At 45.1% G+C, this 18,045-nt stretch overlaps 1 protein-coding gene across 6 annotated transcripts in view; it reads right to left on the minus strand.

Annotated features, from left to right (window-relative positions):
- MYLK (myosin light chain kinase) overlaps positions 1-18,045 on the minus strand; it is a 279,895-nt gene that overhangs the window by 128,621 nt on the left and 133,229 nt on the right. For all 6 annotated transcript variants that reach the window (XM_040484717.1, XM_040484716.1, XM_040484718.1 and 3 more), the window contains one exon: positions 10,197-10,404. In XM_040484717.1, coding sequence (XP_040340651.1) covers positions 10,197-10,404 — 208 coding nt within the window. The remainder of the gene's footprint in view (positions 1-10,196; positions 10,405-18,045) is intronic.

Below are 18,045 nucleotides of genomic sequence, written 5' to 3' on the forward strand. Positions count from 1 at the left end.
ACCGATTTCAATATGTAAATGTCCAACCATGACTATTTCAGTATGTAAATGCTCAGGTGCACTAGAAGACACGATGAGGTCAGATGCTCACACCGACTCATGGGCATATTTGGATTTAAAAGCAAATGATGTAGAAAAGCACTGTACGAGCAGTCCAGGAAAATGAAAGGACACAGGTAAACAGGTGGACAACTGAAAAATAAAAGAGTTGAAGAAAGAATTATTTCTCTATAAAGAGAGAAAAAAATAAAAAGAAAAATGCTAATATAGCCTAAAGAAAGGTAGTGTTAGGATAAATGGCAGAACAGACATGTTATATACAAAAAAAAAAAAAAAAAAAAGCATGAAATGACCTTAAAGGAAGATAACAAAGCAAGACAGGTTACAGAGCACTGGGGTAGAGAAAATGAAAAACACAAGACTGTGTATGTGTGTGTGTGCATGTGCTCATGTGTGTGTGTGGTGTACGTGCTTGTGTGTATGGTGTCACTAACTCTCTCCTCTTTCCTCCCGTCCTCATCTTCGGAATCCCAATCTGTGCCTAAATCTAACTCGTTCCTCCAGGACTCGCCCAAGTCTGTCCTCCAAGAAGACATCGCAGACTATTTTAGCCTCCAGGGGTCTCATTCTTCTCTGAGTTTACAAAGCCCATGTGCCGATTATTGGGCAAATAAACCCGTGCTGCCTTGGCTGGAGTTCTGCTTTGACTTAGCTTTTAATGAGCCTAGGTCCTATCTGACCAACCAACTTCCTGCAGAAAGGGTCCGACAAAGTACTCTGTCTCCCACATGGCACCGCACAAAGTCAGCACCTCATAAATACACCCACATGTTGAATCATAACTGCAATAGAATAATGAAATGTGAGGTCAAGAAAGTCAGTCTCTTGAGAGCAATACCGAACTCTCTTGCTGCCCTGAGAGCCCAGCACAAAGTCAGCACATTCAATACAGTCTGATGAGAGCCATGGATTGCTGGCTAAGGGCTGGGGACAGGTCGGAGATGGGGAGGAGTGAGACCCGTGAAAGGGGGCAATGTCAGCAGGGACAAAGCCGGGCCAGTCAGGGGCACTAGCAATACTGTGTAGGGGGAAAGAGGGGAAAGGAGAGGGGAGGGTGAAAATAAAGGAGGAAAGGGAGTCAAGGTGAAGGGGGTTTGGAAGTCACCCTTCAGGAGCAGAAAGGAGACCAAATGATTTGCATGTGGCTCTTCCACATAGCAAGTAAGTGAGGCTTCTGCCAAGGCCGTCTTGACACACAACTGTTTCACTACCAAGAGATCTGTGGGGCAGAAAGAACAATGTTCATTTCTAACACATTTTTATTGTTAACTTTGATGAGAGAGAAACAGACGAAAACTCAGAGCTTTTAAAATCCTGGCTGAAATTAAAAAAAAATTTTTTTTAATGTTTATTTATTTTTGAGAGAGAGAGAGACAGAACGTGAATGGGGGAGGGGCAGAGAGAGAGGGAAACACAGAATCTGAAACAGGCTCCAGGCTCTGAGCTGTCAGCACACAGTCTGATGTGGGGCTCGAACTTGGGAATGGCACGATCATGACCTGAGCCAAAGTCGGAGGCTTAACCGACTGAGCCACCCAAGTGCTGCTGAATTTTTTTTAATGTTTTTTATTTATTTTTGACAGACAGAAAGAGACAGAGCAAACAGGGGAAGAGAAGAGAGAGAGGGAGACACAGAATCCCAAGCAGGCTCCAGGCTCTGAGCTGTCAACACAGAGCCCGACACAGGGCTTCAATTCATGAACTGTGAGATCATGATCTAAACCAAAGTTGAACGCTTAACCGACTGAGCCACCCAGGTGCCCCTAGATAGGGCATATGCTCCTACAAAAAAGGAAGGGGCATCAGGGAGTGTTATAAACTGAGTTTATACAGAATGTCAATGGGAAATATGATTACAGATCTTTAGGTAGGTGGGAGATGTAGATATAAAAAAATATAGTACAAAAGAAATAAGAGCACACACAGGCAAACACACACACAAGGAGAGGCACAACAGGCATTCTTGAGGAATACAATGATTTAAGACTCAGCTGCTGTAAACAGACATGGGCTCAAAACCCATTATGTCATCAATCTAATCCAATGTGGAGATAAAGGGGATCTGAGAAATCTGTCCCTACAAAAGGATAGTGGCAAAAAAATGTGGCACAGGAGCATTTCCTACAAATTCAAAATCCCCCAGGAAAGCGGGTGTCAGTGGTGCCAGTATAGCTGGAGTCGCAGTCATGAGGGCCACTCTTCTCCCTTAGGTCCCATGACATGGGGTCACTGTCCCCTCTGCTGCCAAACTCCCAGCAGCTTGCCGCCTGACCCTCTCTCTCCCACACTGTCAGGGGGCCTTGGCTTGCGGGACAGGGGTTTCATGGGGGTATAGAGAGTGGAGGCTGCAGCGCCGGGGAGGCCGGGGCAAGTGGGAAGTGTGCTTGGGTAGGAGGTGAGCAGGAGGCCGACCTTCTGGAAGAGGAAAGCCGGGCAGACCACAGGAGCACAAGCCTTGTTTGGAAGAGGGGCAACTAAAAGGCAAAGCAAACCCCTACAGCCCTTAGCACCCACTGAGCCAGCCCGTGGTGTGGATTAGGGAGGAACTGAGGAAAATCTGTATCTTTCTGGGATAAAGGAACAAGTGCTAAACAAACAAAGTGGAGGTGAGGGGCAGAGGGGAGCGGCTTTCTATCATTTCATTGGCCGGCGTGCCATTAAAAGATCCAGCACACTGATCTCTCCAGTTTGGATCTGGAAAATGCTTTCTATGGGGAAATGGAAACAACTGTTTTCTCAATTTCCAGAAAATCGATGCTTAAAGACAGGAAACCAATGGCATCCTGCACCCCGTCCACCCCCCCGCCCACCCCACCCCACACCCTTCAGTGAGATATTTTGCCCAAATCAAATCGTGTTATTTTCTTCCTTGATACCCTCCAGTGGCTTTCCATCACCAGGGCCTAAGTCCTGCCTGCCTCTCCAGACATATCCTCTCTCTGCTGACCCCACTAACTGTCTCGCTATTTCCCACTCTAAAATATGTCTGCAAATACTCCCACAACTTTTTGGTGCTTTATTTCTGGTCTCAGGACCAGAGGTGGATCACATAGAGGCCAAGCCAGAGGGATGGAGAGTCCACGTCAGGAAGAAGCCCTCAAGTAACGACAGACGGGGAAATAATACACACTTGAGCTCCCGCACCCTTCAGTTAGCTCTGAGTTCCAAGGGCCACTCTTCTCCCTTAAATCCCAGGACATGAGGTCACTCTTTGTCCCACCGTCACATTCCAGGCAGCCCGCTACCTGGCCCTCTTTCTCACACATGGTCATTGAGCTCTTAATTCTACTGCCAAAGTTATATTTGTTACTTAGTTATAGTCTCTCTTTCCCAATAACTCCAAGGAGGCAGCTACTCTGTCTGAACTGCTCTGCTCTGTCTCCAGTGCCTAACACAGACAGGAGCAGAGTGGTGCACAGGGCAGTGGAAGGAGGCAGAGGAGGAGGAATCTGCACGAAGGATGGGGTACCTAACAAAGAGAGAAGAAAGAGTGATGGCCAAGGCTGGGTCCAAAAAAGAGGGGGGAAGCTAGGTTTTTGACCCTCCTACTTATTTCAAAGAAAACTCCCCAAGAGGAGGGAGCTCCTGGCCAAATCTATTCCCCAGTGAACACGTATTCATTATTTTAAAATTTACTTAAAAAAAATTGTTCCTCACATTTTTTAAAAATTATTTTAGAGAGAGAGCAGGTGCACATGGGAGAGGGGCAGAGGGCGAGAGAGAATCCTAGACAGGCTCAATGCTCAGCAAGGAGCTCCGCAGCGCCCGATCCCACCATCCTGGGATCACGACCTGAGCCGAAATCAAGAGTCGAATGCCTAGCTAGCTGACTGAGCCACCCAGGCGCCCCCAAAACTGTTCACTGCATTCTAATGCAGAGTGGTCAATGGACTGGAATGTATGTTTCAGAGACGAAAGTAAACTTTATCTACGTCCTCTGAAACTACTGCTCTTGCTACTCCTCTTCTCCGAAAATAACCCTTTATTTCTCAACATTACCTTTATAGCTTTCTCGCTGCCCATTGCACCGGACACGTCAATCGTGGCTAGGATAACCATGTAATTTATTATCTACACTGGGACTCTTCTGAAAGTCAAAGAAGGCTCCATTTGTAATCACACTGGCAGAGTATAAGCCGCACCCTAGTGATACCTGCCATGACCACAGGCCTGCAAAAGTGACAACCACCTGCAGCCATGTTCTATACCCATTACCTGCCCATTACCTGTAACCAGTGCAGGCTGGAACATGGTGGCACCTGTCCCAAGGATGACCAATCCCAATCTTGCCAGAAACATGGAGGAAGAATGGTTTGAGAGTTAGCTCTGGTTATATTATACCTGGTCTCTGCATGTCTTTTCTTGGCTTTGTGGCTGCTTTCTCACAACCTATGTGCACATGTTCCCATTCTGCCTTACCAGACCATATCATATACCACTGTTAACTCTCATAGAAGCTTTGCGTTACTTAGCTGATATTCCTAATGAACAGCTTAAAAAAGAGAAATATGTTAATCAGATTCCATGAAATAATTCAGGAATATTCTAATAAAGTATTTAGTAGATGTGATGGTTAATTTTGTTTGTCAATTTACTGAGACAAAGGTTGCCTAGATATTTGGTCAAACACTATTCTGGATGTTTGTGTGAGGGTGTTTTTGGATGAGATCAACATTGAAATCAGTAGCCTGAGTAAAACAGTTGCCATCTCCAATGTGGGTGGGCCTCATCTAATCAGTTGAAGATCTGAATAGAATGAAAAGGCTGACCCTCCCTCAAATAAGGAGGCATTCCTCCTGCCTGACTACCTTTGACCTGGGACATGGGTTCTTCCTCTGTTGTTGACTCCATCTGAAATATCAACTCTTCTGGGTTTTGAGCCTGCCGGCCTTTGCACTGAAATGACACCATCAACTCCCCTGGGTCTCAGGCCTTTGGACTTGGATTGGAACTACAGGGTTGGCTCCCCTGGGTCTTCAGCTTGCTGACTGCACATCTTGGGACTTGTCAGCCTCCACAATCACGTGAGCCAATTTCTTGTAATGAATCTCTTTCCACATATATATGTACAATCTATTTGTCTCTCTGGAGTACCCTAACCATAGGTATAAGCACCAGCCCACTGGTTCTCAAAGTATTGGTCCCAGTATGCAGCAGTATCAGCAGCATCAGCATCACCAAGAAAACTGTTATAAGTGAAAATTCTTGAGCCCATCCCAACCTCCTAAATCAGAAACTCTGGGGCAAGGCCTAGCATTTTGTGGTTTCAGAAATATCCTTCAGGTGATTCTGATACATGCTCACATTTGAGAATTACTGTATTAGGCCAAAGATATCACATCGGTAATTGAATCCTTCTTTGCTACTCAAAGTGTGATCCACGGACCAGCAGCATGGGCATCCTCTGGGACCGGTTACAACGGCAGACACTCAGGCTCCCACTCCAGACCCATGGAATCAGAACCTGCATTTTTAACAAGTTTCCTAGGGGGATTCATGTGTCCCTGCATTTGCACCAAACAATCCTGTAAGGTGAGTATAGGCCATCCTGAGGCCTGGATCTCCTCTGGGCCTGCCAGTTTGGCTTACCCTGGGCTCCTGAGCTCAAGTCTTAAAATGAACCCTTTATTACTTGAAATGAGCTAAGTGAATCCTTGGTCCCTGCAACACAAAACTCAGACCACCAAATATGGGGCACCTCTGTCATTTCAGCACAACCCCTCACTCCACCCCAAGTTCTAGACTCACTCTGTGGATGTCATTGCCCAGGACTACTCACCACCTTATTCATATAAGGTGGGTTTTCTTTCCTTTTTTTTTTTTTTTTTCCTGCTAAGCCTTGTTTATCCCTATTTATTTATTTATTTTTTAACGTTTATTTATTTTTTGGGGGACAGAGAGAGACAGAGCATGAACAGGGGAGGGGCAGAGAGAGAGAGAGGGAGACACAGAATCGGAAACAGGCTCCAGGCTCCGAGCCGTCAGCCCAGAGCCCGACGCGGGGCTCGAACTCACGGACCGCGAGATCGTGACCTGGCTGAAGTCGGACGCTTAACCGACTGCGCCACCCAGGCGCCCCTGTTTATCCCTATTTAAATGCGAGCTTCTGGAGCTGTGCTGTCCAACAATAGGCATTAGCCATATGTGACTATTGAGCTCTTGAAATACAATTAATCTGAATCAAGATGTGCTGTAAGTGTAAAATATACCCCAAAGGCTGAAGACTGTAAACTATCTCATTAATAATTTTATACTAATTATATGCTGAAATGTTAGTATCTTGGATATATTGGGTTAAGGAAAATATTTTATGAAAATTGTCTTCACCTATTTATTTATTTATTTATTTATTTATTTATTTATTTTTATTTTTTCAATATATGAAGTTTATTGTCAAATTGGTTTCCATACAACACCCAGTGCTCATCCCAAAAGGTGCCCTCCTCAATACCCATCACGCACCCTCCCCCCCCTCCCACCCCCCCCTCCACCCTCAGTTTGTTCTCAGTTTTTAACAGTCTCTTATGCTTTGGCTCTCTTCCACTCTAACCTCTTTTTTTTTTTTTTTTCCTTCTCCTCCTCCATGGGTTTCTGTTAAGTTTATCAGGATCCACATAAGAGTGAAACCATATGGTATCTATCTTTCTCTGTATGGCTTATTTCACTTAGCATCACACTCTCCAGTTCCATCCATGTTGCTACAAAGGGCCGTATTTCATTCTTTCTCATTGCCACGCAGTACTCCATTGTGTATACAAACCACAATTTCTTTATCCATTCATCAGTTGGTGGACATTTAGGTTCTTTCCATAATTTGGCTATTGTTGAGAGTGCTGCTATGAACATTGGGGTACAAGTGTCCCTATGCATCAGTACTCCTGTATCCCTTGGGTAAATTCCTAACAGTGCTATTGCTGGGTCATAGGGTAGGTCTATTTTTAATTTTTTGAGGAACCTCCACACTGCTTTCCAGAGCGGCTGCACCAATTTGCATTCCCACCAACAGTGCAAGAGGGTTCCCGTTTCTCCACATCCTCGCCAGCATCTGTAGTCTCCTGATTTGTTCATTTTGGCCACTCTGACTGGCGTGTGTTCACCTCTTTTTTTTAACGTGGCTACTTAAGATTCTATACATGGCTTAGAAAACTTAAGATTCCATACACGGCTCACATTATATTTCTATGGACAGCTGTGCTGGAGAACAGGCCTGTGGCCCCGAGACTAGAAGGAAAGCTCCCAGAGGGCAGGAGCTGTCTCTCTTCTTTGCTCTGTGGCATGTCCCTGTGACCAACCCCCTGGAGATGGGTGCGTGTCAGGACTGGCTGCGGAGAGCCTTTCCAGGGCTCACACTGGGGCTGCATTCCACTACATAAGGTCATTGTATGAATGGTCCTATCGTTAAGGCATGCAAGTATTTCTCTCTGGAAGTAGTGCTCAGGATGTTGATACTGGGTTCAAATATCACAAGGCTACATTTACCCAGTACCTACTATTTTCCAATGCTGCACTGATCCTTACACAGCTCTGTGGGGTAGCTGTTAATTCCAGTGTACAGAAAAGGAAATAAGGCTCCAAAAGGAGAAATCCCCCATAGTTAGAAATGAGTGGAATTAAATTCCAAGACCATTTAACAATGCTGCCTTCTGAGTCTGACCACTAGGGGGTCAAGAGTCTTCACATATGAATTGTACTCTTAATTCCAGGACCTCTGATCTTTCCAAGTAAGAAGCCTAGCACAGAGCTAGTGAGAAGGCAGGTGGCTGCTAGATCCCCTTTGTAAGAATTCCCATTCCCACCAGGCCCATGATCTATAGGGTGGTCCTAAGCCACAGCTGAAATGGCCCTTTGATGCAGAAGCAGAATGCATACACGGCCATTCACATTTAAAGACGCTGCAGCTTTTAGGCCATTCTCTATCTCCCAGGATTAGAACCTAAAACGTCTCAAGTGGTCTGAGCCTAAATCTTCCCAAATTAAAACCAAATGGGAGGGGACAGGATTGAGAGCCTTAGTCTTCTCTCCTTCCTCTGTAGCTCTCCTGTCTTGTTTCCTTTCTGTTGCCCACATCTCAATTATGCAGGAAAAAATTTTAGTAGATCATCAGCTCTAACTTCCTCAAAAGTGGGAGTTGAAAAAAAAGGTTTCATATTACTTGGGTTTTAGGTACCTACTCTGCATGCCTAACCAACTCCATTCCTTTAAATGGATCACAGAAAACAAAGGCTAGCCCAGGATATAGAGATCACTGAATTTAAACCCTTTATTCTGTAGGAACAGAGGTCCAGAGGTTTAAAGTCACACATATGATTGGTGAAAGCTGGGACCAGAACCTTGGATCTCTGACTCATAATTCCCCATTTCCCCGGCAATAAACAGAAAGTCAGAAAAGGAGTATTATAGACTGAACTTTTGTGTCTACCCAAATTCATATGTTGAAGTCCTACCCCTCGGTGTGACTGTATTTGGAGAAAAGGCCACAGAGGTGATAAAGGTTCAATGAGGTCATAAGGGTGGGGCCCTAATCCAGTAGAGCTGTTGCCCTTATAAGAAGAGGAAGAGACACTGGTGCTCTCTCTCTGCCATATGAGGACACAATGGCCATCTGCAAGCTAGGAAGAGAGCTCTCATCAGAAACCAAACACACCCTCCAGAACTGTGAGAAAATACATTTCTATTATTTAAGCCAGACAGTCTGTGGTATTTTGTTATGGCAGCTTGAGTTGACTAATACAAGGGGGGAAAGTAATTTTTATTTATGGATATTGAAAAAGTGCATAATGTAGGGGAAAGCACAGCACCAGAACTGTCCAAGATGAGGGCCACTCAGAGACTCTGATCAGGTGCCACTTTCCATTTGGAATGCTCCAGCCCACAGGCACTTGAAGGTCATTAAAAGGAATGAGTCACTCAGTTAAATAATTTGGGGAAAGCATCCAAACTATGCACATTCTGTTCTGTGAAACAGCCTGTCTTTCAATGATGTAGGGAAGCAGGGAAAACATTGGCCCAGGTGCACCTCACCCCCTCTGGAACCTTCCCTGGCTACCTTAATCCTCTCATACAGTGTCCCTCAAAACCAGGTGGGGAAGACTGTCTCCTGAGAGAGGAGAAAGTGAGTCTGACCTTCTGGTTTATAAGCCCCTGGAAAGGCTTATAAGCTGAGGTCAAGGGAGCCTCGTCATAACTCTGAGGGTCTGACAAACCCCCATGTCCTTTCAGACATCAGGCCTTTAAGCAGCAGCCAATGGCCTGAACTGGAAATGTTCTCCTCAGTGGAAGGGCTTCAGCACATGGGGGATACACTAGCAGCAAAAGAAACAGTTTTACTTATGGTCAATGTTTTTCCTGGAAGTTTTACAGTTAATAAAGTTGATAGAATTTTTTAAGTACAGAGGGGAAAAGGAAGACAAAATAATTAGTGTTAACATATTGGTATGTTTATCTCCTATATATTTTTCTGAGTTTTACAAAATTTTTATAAATGAGCAAGTATTACTTTATAATGATGATAAGAAACACTGCTCATTCATTCTCCAAATATTTCAGTACCTATCCTATGCCAGGAAGTTTTCTAGATGCTAGAGATACAGTAAAAACAATATAAAGTCCTTCTCTTCCTAGAATTTCTAGTTAGAGGTTCAGGGGGAGTGGGAAGACGGAGAGTTCTGGGGTTAGGGTGGTCAGAAAGGGTCCTCTAAGGAGGGAACCTGGAAACAGAGACCTGAAGGAGGACAGGGAACGGCAGGAGAAGGCCCTGAGGCTTGCTGAAGGAAGGGCGGTGGGGAGCAGGGAGGTGACAGCTTGACCACAGTGGAGGGAGCCTGGCCAGGAGTGGTTGATGAGTCTGGAGAGCCAGGTGGGGCCAGTCTGGTCTCAGTCACAGTGTGAGGGGAAGCCATAGGAAGGCTAGAGCAGGAAAGTGAGGTGATGTGAGGTTGACCGTGTCTCCTGGGATGCCTCCCTTGTTCTCAGGAACCACATCTCCCCCATTAGACTAAAAGGTCCTGAGTTCAGAGCTCGGCACGCTTTCCCTTGTGGGTTTCTCTTCTGCCCGAGAGGGGCAGAAACAGGAGCTGCAGGCCTTGGGGAGACTGACAGCTCATCTCCCACCACGATTCTCGCTTCCTGAAACTCACCTTCTACAGTCAACTCCACTGTCACCTGGCGGGCACCACTATCATTGGTGGCTTCACAGGTATACTTTCCCTTGTCGTCCTCACGGACAGCATGAATCACAAGGCTGAAAGTCCCCCGGATACCGCAATCTAGCAGGAAGCGGCCCCCACTGGTGATGGGTTGCCCATTTCGGTGCCACGTCACCTGGGGCTCTGGGTAACCCCGGACCTTCAAGGAAAAGAAGAAAGGGTGAGAGCTTATACTTAAGGAGTGCTTCTTATGTGCCTGGTGTTGTTCTGGGTGCTTTTGCACGTATTAACCACTTAATCCTCATAACATCCCTTGGAGCAGATACTACTTTCATGGCATGAAGAAACTGAGGCACGGAGAGTCTTTCAGTAGATTTTCCGAGGCCTCAAAGTTAGAAAGGGGCAGAGCCAGGCATCCTGGCTCCAGAGCCCACTATGCAAGTGACTCAAGCCTGGCTACATATTAGAATCACCAGGGGAAGCTTTAAAAAAATACTAGTGCCCAGCTCCTACCTTGGATAGATTAAATCAAAATTTCAGGGGGTGGGGACTAAGCCTGGGCATTCTGGGCCAGGGCTTCCCATTTGGATATTCAAATAAATCACTTGTTAAAATGCAGATTCTGCTTCTCTAGGTCTGGGGTGGAGCCAGAGATTCTTCAGTTCAGACAAGGTCTCAGATGGTGCTGATGCTTCTGGTCTCCAGAACTCACCCTGAGTGGCAAGGTTCTAGACTGGAGTCACCCGGGGTTGGTAGCCATGGTAGCTGCACATGGCAACGGAGCACTCCAAACAGGGCTAGTCCTAACTGAGCTACACCATAAGTGTGAATTACACTCCAGTTTTGAAGACTTAGTGCGAACAAAAGAAAGGAAAATTATCTTGATCATTTAAAAATGTTGATTACACATAGAAAATATAGGATTTTTGACATGTTAAGTAAAATATACTGTTAAAATGAATGTTACTTGCTTCTTTTCACTTTCTTAATGCAGTACTAGAAAAGTTACAACACATGTGTTTCTGCTTGATGTGTTCATGGAGCTGTGCAGCTCTAGACGGCTGTCTCTAATAACAGCCGCCAACATCTATTGAGTGCCAAGTGGTAAGCACTTTCCTAAGTACCTGTAGCCTTATAGTAACTTGTTCAGAGAGAGATGTTTCCCCAAAGACGGGAAGATTAAGAGGGACAAATTCCAAGAAAAGAAATCACCTTGAGTTTCAGAGAAAGAAGTTTCCCCAAGGGCCCTCCAACCCCTGAAACTCAACAGGCTCTTCAGAATAGACTCATCTTTGGAGGAGCAGGATTCAGACCGGCCCATTGATGCACAGCCTCAGACCCAGAATTAAGGGATTTTAGCACTGGAAAATGCATGGAAAACATCACAAAAATCTCCCGAGAAAGAAAATGTTTGCATTATAAACTGGTGGTAGCAACAGCTTTTTTTTTTTTTTTTTTTTCCTACTCATGTATCCACTGCAAGACAAAAGAGAATGGACATGGATGGGACAAAACCACAATCTGCTGGATGACCCCAAACTGCATTTACAAAGAGAGCTTTCAATGACCTATAGCAATAATCCTCCTCACATCCCCAGCAAGGTCAGAGAGATGCTATATTGGTACAAAGGAGAGAGGGGGAAAGCAGGTACATGCATTGCACATCGGCATCCAAACACAGCGACTCCCCTAAGCACGCCAATGCAGAAACAACCATGCTAACAGCTTCAGGAGCTGTTTTTGGACTGTGCTCATTTCCATTCCCAGGCATCCAGCCATCAATTCATCCTCAAACCCATTTCTCAGCAGCCAGCATGCAAATGTCTTCCTAGGAAAGGAAGCCTGGAATCACAGAGAAAAAAGCCCCAACGTGAATAATCCCCTCTCTGGTTATTCCATAGTCATCCCTTCAATGCTACTTTATGAACCTCACAAGGCCTGCTTCCCCATCCTCCCTAATGTGTAGTCTGGCCTCCATGAAAAACGCAAAAAAATACAAAAAAAACGAAATCAAAACTTCAAATCAATCCTACCCATCTTATCTATAATTTCTGGAAACAAAAAATCCCTCTCTCATTGAAATCTAAACCATATTCGTGACAGAGACTGAGTATCTGTGAGGGAATGCTCAGATTCTGAAGTCACTTCCCCCTGAAGCAGAAAACAATGTCTGAAGACACTGCAGCTTCACCAAAACACTCACGTCCTATCTTTTGTTTTTTAATTTTTTAAATGTTTTTAATTTTGAGAGAGAGAGAGAGAGAGAGTGAGTAAGGGAGGGGCACTGAGAGAGGGAGACAGAGAATCCGAAGCAGGCTCCAGGGCTCTGAGCTGTCAGCACAGAGCCCGACGCGGGGCTCGAACTCACGAACCATGAGATCATGACCTGAGCCAAAGTTGGATGCTTAACTGACTGAGCCACCCCTTTTTCTTTTTTTTAAAGCTTACTTGTTTTGAAAGTGACAGCGAGTGAGAGTGGGGGAGGGGCAGAGAGAGAGAATCTCAAGCAGGCTTTGCACTGCCAGCACAAAGCCCGACTTGGGGCTCAAACCCAGAAACAGTGAGATCATGACCTGAGCCAAAAACAACAGTCAGACTCTCAACCAACTGAGCCACCCAGGTGCCCCTCAAGTCCTATTGTAAGGTTGATGGTGCTGAAGGGGGCCACCTTCACTTGGACAGATAAGGTCTGACATCTATTATAATATGAAACAACGTGTTAACAGTGGTTATCTCTGGGTCTGTCCTCTTTTTCTTTAATGAGTATTTTCTGGTATTTCTGGAAGTAACATAGCTGGCCTTTGTGAAGTAGAAAAAAATTTTTAAATGAATATATGTATTTCTTTTATATTACTATGTATAACGAATATATAAACATTCATTAATCTGTCAAGGCCCTCAAGGTACTTAAATCTAGCAATGGAAATAAAAGCACTCTGCAAATAAACATTATGCAACTTTGATGGTGATAAATGTTGTGTACCCATATAAAATCACATCATCCTGTGACGCTATCTTGGCACAAAGGTTCACACAAAGGAACATCAGACAACAATTACTTTGTTAAAACATATTTTTAGGAAACAACTAATGAAAGACACTCTTTCCTACAAAAGGAAGCCCAGCCCGTTGGAAGTACTATAGTGATTTTGCAAACCACCATGGTCTTCTCCTCCACTCTGTTAGACACAGCCAGCCTAACCTCCAGAAGATGATTAGCCTCCTGACAGTGTCACAGAAAGGGAGTGCAGAACACTGTAATGGGAGGAGATAAATCATTAACTGCACCAAAGGCATCGCTAGCATTCCATTAGCAAGTACTCTGGCCCCCTGCAGCCTGGCCACCTCTGGTGGCCCATCAGGCCCTGGGGCATCAATGATTAACTGGGACTTTGCAAGTATTCTAGACCTCAGGGACCCAGCTCCCTCTTTCAATGTTCCTCTTGCTTTCTACACCACCCTCTCCTCCTCTGCCAATTTACCCCTGAAATGTCCTGTTAAAATAAATATCCAGGAATTTTTAAATATGCTGAAACTGGCACCTCTTAGAAAGTTGCAGTTTGTAGTAGGACTTTTGTAGCACCTTGCACCTGAAGCACACACAAGGATTTCTGGGACCTTGCTCAGTTCCAAGGTCTAAATGATTTGCAACTCCAATTCTTATCTTCCTAATATGAGAAAAACCTCCCACCACTACCTAACATTACTTAAAGACAATCAGCTTTATGTAAACCCATTTTTACTGTCTGTCCACTATCCTGGACTCCTAGGTGAGAAAAAGAGAGAAGCCTGGGTTCACACCTTTGGGATACAAGACAACAGCCCTGCCTTCCCTGGGTGCCTTATCCGCCTTCATCACGAACCTTCAGCCAAGAACCCACAGCTAGAAATTTTGCAGTTTGGTCCCAGGTCACACTAAACACCCACTGATACTTCAGTTTTTAGAGGGCCTTCACATACAGAATCTCATTTCATTCTTGCAACACTAAGAGCGAAGTGTCTTGGGTTGGGGTATCCAGAAGCAGAACCCAAAATAAGGGCTTAGGGAATCCCATCTGTGAACCCTTAGCCAACACAGTGTCTAGGAATGGGTATACTGGTCTGGGGAAGGGGGTCTGGGTAGGGCTCCAAGAGTGTCAGTGACACAGCACACAAAGCCAATCATATTATTAAGTCCAAAGGGCTGAGGAAAGAGGCCCAAAGAAGTAGACGATTAGTCAGTAAATGGCACATTAAGTGGAGATCTTTCTATTCCTCATTGTAAATTCATGTTTTTGGTGGGACAAATACTGTAGAACCTAAAGCACTGATAAGTGTCTTTTCTTTCTCTAATAGACCCTGAATCTCTCATTAAAGTAATATCTGCTCTCCACTTTGAGAAAAAGTCAAAGAGTTCATAAAAGATATGGCCAGGCCAAAAACAAGTCTTGGGTGTTCCCCCAGAGTAACAATCGGGCAGTGCTATAGAGTAAATGCTTGTGTTCCTCCAAATTCATAAGTTGAAATTTAACTGCCAATGTGATAGTATTAGGATAGGGCCCTTGGGAGGTCATTAGGTCCTGAAATTGAAGCCTTCATGAATGGGATTAGTGCCCTTAGAAAAGGGATAGTGAAAAGCTCCCTCACCTCTTCCATCATGTGAGGACACAGAAGAACAAGGAAGCAAGCCTTCACCAGACACTGAATCTAGTGGTGCCTTGATCCTGAACTTCCCAGCCACTAGAACTGTAAGAAATAAATTTCTGTTGTTTAAGCCACCAAGTCTATGGTATTTCTGTTATGGCAATGTGAACAGTCTAAGATAGACTGGATTAGTGCCATACGTGTGCCCAAGACACCCCCCAGGACATTCAGTGTGATACAGGGAGGGCAGCTTGAGACCTGAGGCCTGAGTCCTGGGACTGGCTTAGCTACCTAGCCTCTTCAGGTTGTATTCCTTCTTTCACAGAAAGAGAAAACAGCTCCTGATACCTAAGGCCGTTTGTGAGATAGTATGTTTCTGAATAGTGACCCACTTAGCTTCCTCTCTCCCTCTAGTCTCCTCTGGGTCCAGCCCACAGCCTTCCTACCCTCTAATCCTCCATACAGGAAAACCAAGTGACCACAAGGAGACATGCTCACGAACATGAACAGCTAGCCTTGCCTTTTCACCATAATGAGTTTTTGGAAACAGCCCCACAGAGGGTCATTCTAAGGAGAATCATATTTTTGCCACAATAACCACATTTAATTGGAGGTTGTGTTCTTGAACAAAAGCCTGGGATCAAATAAATCAAGAGCATAACCAACAGCTTGTCATAAAAATAAAGATAGAATAACCATAACCCCTATAATAATTTAAAATAGTAAAACTGTGCTCCAGTTCCATAAAATGTCCTCACGAACCTTTATGTCCTCAAAAGGCCTGTAGAGGGAATGGGGGCTCATTCTGTATGTGTTGGGAGATGAGGAGAAAGCGGGCAGTTGCTCATCTGCTATGTTACACCCACCTGTTATACTCGAGAGACATTTTTTCAAAAGCTGGTGCTGTTTTGAAATTTACTTAATGACCGAAAATGAAACATTCCTAAAGGCACTAAGACTCTTGATTTTTCTCTGCCATGTGTGAAGGGCTTTCAGTCTATTCCAAGGTGCTCAGGACAGGCTACCATGGCCTACCACAGCCTAAGGCCAGAGGAGCGATAAGCTCCCTGTCTCCACAACCCTGGCAAGACTCAGGGCAGCATGTCTGTCTTCTTAGCTTGGGGAGTGGTAGACAGGGGGTGATTTTGCTGTTTTTGATGATCTCCTGCAAGTCCTTTGTTTCTGGTCAGGCCTGTCTCCACATGCACACTGCAAGCCCACACAACTGAAGGCTGATGTTATCAGCCAAGTCGGGCAGGAGATGTATCTGAGAGTCCGCCCCTGTTGGAGATGGAGGGAGACCAAGAGGAGAGAAACCAGGATTGCACTGAGGCCAGGGTGAAAACAGGCTGCCCAGTGGGATGCTAGAGAGCTGAGAAGGTAGGTAGACAAAAGAAGTCATGAGCCGTGAGCTAAAAAACTTCGGGGCTGGGAACAGTAGACTCGAGGGGTTACCCAAGACTATCCATTGGAATCTCGTTGAGTCACTGAATCGATGCTGGGAATGGCTGAGCCCAGCAGATGGACATTTCAGAAACCTGTTAGGCAGAAGTTTCTCCCCTGAGCAGGACAATACCGACTCTGCAACATGACTGTCTACCGGCTTATAATTCCCTGACTGCCTGCAACACAAGATTCTGAACTTCTTACCCTATTTCAAGGCTGTTTCTTACATAACAAACAAGTTCCCCTATGATAAATTACTTGGTCAGGGCTGGTGATTTGAAAACTAAAAAATAACGGGAAATAAACCAATGGTGCCGAGGAACTGGTTGAAGAGGAATCCTCTGCCCCAACTCCAAGTATAAGCTCACTCAGATAATAAATAAATGCATATGATACACAGAAAGGAGAATGAAAACATTAACACCCCAAACAAATTCAACCACAAAAAATGTCTATAAAACTGACATCATGGATGTATTATGAGGGTGAAGAGTGAAGGGTGAGCCACGGGCATGGCATGACCAAGCTTGGGGGTCTGTGTCTGTGTTAGCAACTGGCACACAGCCCTATAGACAGGCAGGCACTTCGAATAATCCCGTTCCCAAAAGTCAAAAGCCTTAACTGAACACACAGAATCCATAAGGAAGAAATCAGACTAGCCAAAAACAGCAGTTAGTGAGAAGCTGAAATTCTGGCACACCCTGCCCCTAGTCCAAGGTGAAACAGTGAGGGCAAAAGTGGTTCCATGAAAAATAAAATCAGAATGTAAAGAACCATTCCTCAAAGTGGCTCAGCAAATGCCACATATGTCTTCAGGGACAGATGCCGAAAGTCTCCCTCTGTGATCAGCCACCTCCACTTTTTATGGCAAGTTCCATGGCCCAAGACATGGGCACCCCTGCACCCCTATATGTGCAAGTCTGAGAACTTCATGTTTCATCCCACTCAGAGCACAAGGCAGGCGATGTCTTGGCAGCCTTGGGTTACACCTCAGGCCCTTCAGAATCTTTCAAAAAAAATCTGTTTTCCTTTATCTAAATCAAGCTTACCAATGCATGCAACTTTTTTTATTTGATTCCCTTTTAATGATACAAACACCTAAAAACACCTGAAGCAGTCCAACAAAGAAACAAAATCCTAAGTGTAACCAGGACTCCTTACATATTTGCTCTCCTAGTTCCCGTAACTTCATAGTTGCCTTATGACAGCAAGTGTCCTTCTGTTTAAACTCCCAGTTGCTCCGGGGTGGCTGCAGGATTATTAAGCCCTACCAGTAGCCTCTCTTCACAAAGCCCTGGGGTTCTCGGTTTACTCGTTCTCATGATGACTTTCAAGGACATGGCCTCTCCAGCTGATGAGGCTGGCCCAGGAGCTCTCCATTTCTGCTACTGGGTTGAGATATGCTCTCAGACATATTAAAATATTAACAGGAGGCATGTGGCATTGCAGAGATTTTAACAAATATGTGCTGTGGCTTGGTTTTGTTTGACTTGCTCGAGATCTCCTGCCCACCTTCCCCAGTGTAAGCCGCACACCCCATGCCCCTCTGCCTACCACACGGTGGGAACACCAGTCAGTCAGCTGCCTCCTGGCCAGTGTGCCTGGGCTCCAAAAATGGACACATGATCCAAGCCAGCCAATCAGAGCTCTTCACTGCAGTTTTAAGTTAGAATAAGGGGAGACCAAAGCTGTCTCTTTTCACAGAGATCTCAAGCTGGGAAGATGCAAGCCTGAAGCTATCTACAGCTATCCTCTTCTCCCGTCCCCGCCC

This window comes from Herpailurus yagouaroundi, unplaced genomic scaffold, assembly GCF_014898765.1.
Source record: "Herpailurus yagouaroundi ecotype Mexico unplaced genomic scaffold, PumYag 162, whole genome shotgun sequence".
NCBI lineage: Eukaryota > Metazoa > Chordata > Mammalia > Carnivora > Felidae > Herpailurus > Herpailurus yagouaroundi.